Source organism: Pantherophis guttatus, chromosome 2 (assembly GCF_059756535.1).
Source record: "Pantherophis guttatus breed Tessera chromosome 2, ASM5975653v1, whole genome shotgun sequence".
NCBI lineage: Eukaryota > Metazoa > Chordata > Lepidosauria > Squamata > Colubridae > Pantherophis > Pantherophis guttatus.
Window position 1 is genome coordinate 115,132,305 of NC_142064.1, and position 6,000 is coordinate 115,138,304.

Sequence of the window (6,000 nt, forward strand, 5' to 3'; positions counted from 1 at the left end):
TTTATGTATTAGTGTAAATGGTATATATAGGAAATGTCAGACTGAATATTCTAACCACTGTGCATAGTGGCCCAGTGGTTAGAATGCAGTACTGCAGACTACGTCTGCTGACTACCGGCTGCCTGCAATTTAGCAGTTCGAGTCTCACCGGCTTGAGGTTGACTCAGCCTTCCACCCTTCCAAGGTCAGTAAAATGAGGACTGAGATTGTCAGATTGTTAGCAATATGCTCACTCTGTAAACCGCTTAGAGAGGGCTGTAAAGTGTTAAAAAGTGGTATATAAGTCTTATTGCTATTGCTATGTATATTACGTTCTGCTGAAGTTTGCTTGCCCTCTGGAATACTCTTCAAGGGTGACATATGGGCTGTGGCTATTCTGGGCGAAACCTAGCCAAAAGTATTTCTGGTTTTGTGCTATTCTCTCCCTACTGTTTCTGCCCACTCCTCCTTTCTCTCCCCCTTCTCTTCCTACTTGCCCAGGGGACTAAGGAACAGCGTCGTTTTCCCAGAGGATGCTTTTAGAGAGCTTTTAAAATGAAGCTTTAAGCTTTAGCCTGTCTCCCTCTGTGCTGCAAAACATGGGGGGGAGGGGGTGTCATTACAGATGGGCACTGGAGCTTCTACAATATGGAAGCTGTAAGCATTCTTTGGTGGAAGGGACATCTTCTGTGAGAAGGATTATCTGAAACTTTTAAACATGAACACCATCACATGAAAGTGGCGTTGAGAAGATAAAGTTATTGTGCACTTTCTTCAGTGTCATCAGTGCATCTGCACTTAATGGAGCTTCTTGGCTAGCAGACAGATCCCTACCCAGGAGGTTACTTGCAGAGTTGGAGCTGTATATAAGAGAAATAGAGATCAGACAAAAATGGGGAGATAGATCTAAATAAATGCAGCAGACTATACCACGAATTTGGAAACAGGGATTAAGGGGCTAAATTGAAGGTTGCTTCATCTGCTATGTAGTGGGGTGCCTGAAGTACAAATTCTAAATTGCATTATCCACTCCCATCAATGCACAGTCCCTTAAGGAAGATCTCTGATGCAAGCTGCGCTGAAATAAATAGAAAGGGCACAACTGCCCAGACATAAATCAAGATAGGAAGATAAACCAGATCATGGTGTAAATATCAATCTTTGGGTTATACTCTAGCGTCACTGATGCTGCAAGATCATTTTATATCCTCATGGAAGACTGTCATCCATTACATAACTGTGTGGATTATCATCTTGGTCTTGAAAGAGCCTCATCTTAGTTAAAAGAAAGGGTTCTCAATGTCATTATTAGGAGCGACCCTGGTAAAACTCCACCTTGTACAAAGGAGGGCTATAACAGAGCCTTGGGCTATCTCACTGCTTACTTCCCTCCAAGTAGATGTAATTCCATTAAAGACTATACATTCAGTGTGGTTTGTCAGCCAGTTAAAAATCCATCTGGTGGTGATGTCTATGTCACATTTTTTTAGCTTACCAAGGAACACGTTGTTGTCCACTTTCTCAAAGGCTTATGGAAATCCAAGTATGCTATGTCCATCAGCATTTTGCTGGTTCACTAATTTAGTCACTTTGTCAAAGAATGCAATAAGGTACCATGTCCAAACTAAGGACAAAGAGGATTGGGCATCATCACAGTGTACCAGATGAATGTGAATCTCCTTCTCCATGTCAGACTGAGAGGTATACTTTTGTCAAGAAGCTATCACCCTCATAACCTATAAGACCCAGGTTTTGGAGGCAGGTGGAGGTCAAGAAAGCCATAATATAGCAAACCATTATGTGTACTTATTTGCCAAAGTCAGATGTGTTCAGTGAACATAAATTAATTCTAAGAATTCTAAAACTTGTAGTTCTCATGCATATGGAGGACATCAAATTGGGGAAGGTTGGCTTCTATATTATTGGAGATATTTAAAAAGAGAATATAGATCAGGATCAGAATATCTGACATTTCCTTTTGTTCTCCAAAGGTATTTCTGGCAATGAATGCAGCTCTGAAAAAACAGGAGTCAAAGTAAACCCTGTGACTATAGAAGGTGGGGACTTTCAGCCTCATCAAGGGAAAATCGAGGCTGCTCCTACTATGAAGAATTTGGATCCTAGTGAAGCCCCTACTGCTCACCAAAGAAAGCTGGCAGTTGAAAAGATGGTCATCAGAGATCATTTGGGGCAGGAAGTGGGAAGCATGGATGCTGTTGGGCAGACACAGAACTTCATTAGAAAAGAGGATGAGTTGGGAGACCATGATAACATAGGAAATGACTGTGAAGAATGGAGTACTTTGGGTAGTTTTTGCAATGTGGTGGATCAAAAGAAGACTGGTTGTGTTACCAAAAACCAACTGGACTGTGATCTTGGTAGCCGTGATGGCCCAGAGGGAGAGTCTCCAACTTCCCACGATCAACAAAACCCTTCCAACTTTCTGCAGGACAGTGCTAACTGCCTTGATTTCCCCAGGAATCAGGGAGATAGTGAGCAGGAGATAGCCTTGTTGGTCAAGGAGGCAGTTCTGATGGAAATGGGGCAGAAAGAATTACCAGAACAAAATGCAGAGGAGGCAGAGCCTGCCAGAAACCTGGCAGTCTGTGATGTTGCTACAGAAGAAGCAGCAGGGAATCAGGCAAATCATAGACAGAAGGAAGAGATGCAAGAATGCCATGGATCAGACACAATAATGCTGGGAGGAGCAGAAGAGGGGGAAGAGACCAAACAATCTGTTTCAGACCAGATCGCTCCTGGTCAAGAAACAACAATTCTGAACCCTTTGGAAGAAGCTAAGCTAGATCCAGTAATGACTTCATCAGATCAGATTCCTTCTCTGTCAGATACTAAAGTATCCCTTCCAGAACAGAATCCATTATCTTTTCAGGAAACTGAAATTCTATTCCTGCAGTCACAACAGTCGTTACTACCAAATCAGAGTCCATCACTCCTTTTGGACCAATCTGTTTCATTGCAAGAAAATAAGGATTCTCTTCTAGGTCAAACCCCATCTCCATTGCCAGAATCCTCTATAGCATCAAATCCATCATCTTTGCAGGACCATTTTTCTTCTCCAGAACAGAAAGCATTCTCATTACAAGATGATAATACTCTTCAAGAAGCTAAAGTCTTCTTATCGGACCAGACCCCATCATCCATTCATGAAGCTAATGGAAAAAATCTGGACCAGATCTCAACTGCTCTTCAAGAATGTAGTGATTCTGTAGTAGATCAAATACTGCCTACCTCTCCAGACCAGCTCACATCTCTTGCAGAAAAGATTCCATTACATGAAGGGCAGAGATCACCCCACATCTTGCCAACTGTTCTGAACAAAGAACAGTCTGTGTTGGAGATGAAAGGTCCCCTTCCAGATATCGCCCCTTCTGTTATTAATCAACTCTCTTCTCTATCTGATCAAATCATTCCCCTTGAAGAAGCCAATAATTCTTCCTTGGGAGAAGTTTCAGTACCTTTGCAAGTCCAAATGCCAACTGTTACAGAAACTCAAACACTGCTTCTTTCTGAGGGTGATAAATTTCCTTCAGGCCAGATCCCATTATCTGAGAATGAAAAGGAGACACCAACATCTGGGCCAGATGGCAAGAAGGTGACAGGATCTCTAACTGATCATTCACCACTTCAAAATCAGGCCCCTTCCTGTCTTCCAGAACAATCACTTAAAGACCAAGCTCAACCAACAGTAGTGGAGCACATGTCAGTCTCTCTGCAGAACCAAACCTCTTCCCTTAAAGAAACAGAAGAGACTCTTCCAGGAAAGACATCTCCAATTCTTGTGGAAAAGACGCCCACACTGTTGGATCAAACTCCAACCCCTAACAAAGACCAGAGTCCAAAACTACAAAAGACAACTGTTCTTGATGCTTTGTCAACTGTGAACCAAGATTCTGCTCAACCCCTTCTGGATGCAACTGTAAATTCACAGAATCAGGAATTGAAAGAAGATAGAGATGCTAATTTGGCTTCAGAAGCAGAGACCACTGAGATCCAAGAAAATATTGCTGCTGAGCAACAACCTTTGTTGAATGAGCTGAAAACCGCAGTAACCCCCCAGGACATTTCTCTAGGAGATCAGCAGCAGTCCAAGAGTGGGATCCAAAAGCATCAGGGTGCCTCAGTCCAGGAGGCCCCAATTTACATCACCACTGATGGCAATCCTGCCTCATGCCACCTCCAACCTGCAGCATCACACCAGGAGGAGGGTCAAGAGCAGGGGCAGAACAGACGCAAGCAGAAGACATGCCAGTGCTGCTTGGTCATGTAAGCTTGGCGTCTTTCACCTAGTTGAGGAGAACAGGTGTCATTGATCTGGTCCTAGCAGCAGGCTCTGAAAGTGGTAACATGCCCTGCTAATCATGTAGTGTAAGCATCTCACACATTCACGCATGCGCATGCACACACATGCATACAGTACACACTCCATGGAGGGATTTGAAGGCAAGTTGCATAGATGGGTCCATGGAAGGCTTGCTGCGTCACGAAAGAGAGAGTGTTCAATGACAGGATTGTTTCTCTTTATTGATTTCTCATAGCTCTCCTCCCAGTTTTCCTGGAGGCAGAAAATGAGGGATACCCTGCTTGGGCAGATTGTATCGGCCCACACATTCTCCTGCAGCATGCACACTTCTCCCTACACTAGTAGTGTAGACCTGCATTTTTCTTGGCACTGTCAAATACTGTATCACCATTCCCTCCACTTATAGTTTATGTGCCTGCATGTCATCCTTGTTGTGCGTGCATGTACATTACACATTTAGAATGCACATGTGTGTGCACAAAGGTTAATAACATGCAAACCGAGATAGAGGCATATCCATCTTTTCTTCCTTTGGCTTGCAAGGCATTTTCCTATCTTGGAAAACACCTGAGTTATGTGCCATTACAAACCTACAGGCTTCCACAACCTTTTCACAGGGCTGGACACAAAGGCTACAATATGCATGCAGAACTCCTGCCATCCACATTCTCCGCATGTGCCTGAACCCCGTCTGCTGAGTTGGCATGACTCACCAAATCAATCTGGACCCACTCCAGACACTGAGCAATACCCTCTTCCTCCTGTTCCCACCTCCTGCACCTCTGCTAAGATGGCCAGCTGGACACAATTCATCTTGCAGGGCAGTGACACATACGACACAAGAGGACTTCCTGCCAATAGGCAGTGCATTGCAGGGACTTTGGACAAGGCACTATTGGAACCTTCTCTCCTAAATGTGGTCTCCAGCTAAGATCTTGTGTGTGGTAGACTCAACGTTCTGCCTCCCAAAACGGGACTGAGAAACCTTTCCTAGCTCTGACTCTTCCCTTCCTACAAAAAGCCTGGGTTTGTGTCCCGCTAGGCCACAAGCTCTTCCCTTAACCCTTCATGTCCTCCTTTTGGTGACTGTTTATTCTATGCACTTTGTTTCGATTTTAGTTATATAACTTCTGTTAGGGCCACCACCTAAGCCAGTAAGAGCCTTTTAAATGTCAGTTTCTGGCTAATACTGATTCTCAATTAAAGTCAGATGCAATGACAAGCAATACCTGTGACTCTGCTTGGGTTGGGACGTGACTTGCCTCCTGGGCTTGGAAATGGGGCAGGCTAGCAGAACTGTCTGATGATCCACTTTGTGCCAATTATCAAAGACCCAGGGTGATCTGGAGGTAGACGGATGAAGAGTTGTGATCCTGTCTCTTGTTTTCCAGTCCTGGGAAAGAGGTAGCAGTTAAAAGCCACTTCACTATCCCTCCTTTTCCAACAAGGGCTTATCATGAATAATAAATAATACATTATATTTATGTATGGCTTTGAAAGTGCTGAAAGTACATCCCATGCAATCTCAGTCATACTTAACAATACAGTTAAGTAGGTCAGTGCTCCATCACGTTAGAAGAATGGAGTGGGGAAAGCAGAGGCTGGAAGAACAGATCCCTTCCTTAAAATCTCACACCATGCCTCAAACTTGTAGCCTTTTCCTTCTGGTTATGGTGGTTGCATTCCAGGTCTGAAGTATT

The 6,000-nt window shown here is 43.9% G+C and overlaps 1 protein-coding gene across 4 annotated transcripts in view; it reads left to right on the plus strand.

Moving 5' to 3' along the window:
* Positions 1-5,526, plus strand: part of PALM3 (paralemmin 3) — a 38,862-nt gene extending 33,336 nt beyond the window's left edge. For all 4 annotated transcript variants that reach the window (XM_034434413.3, XM_034434412.3, XM_034434414.3 and 1 more), the window contains one exon: positions 1,971-5,526. In XM_034434413.3, coding sequence (XP_034290304.2) covers positions 1,971-4,267 — 2,297 coding nt within the window. In that variant the 3' untranslated portion in view covers positions 4,268-5,526. The remainder of the gene's footprint in view (positions 1-1,970) is intronic.
* Positions 5,527-6,000: the final 474 nt, after the last annotated feature.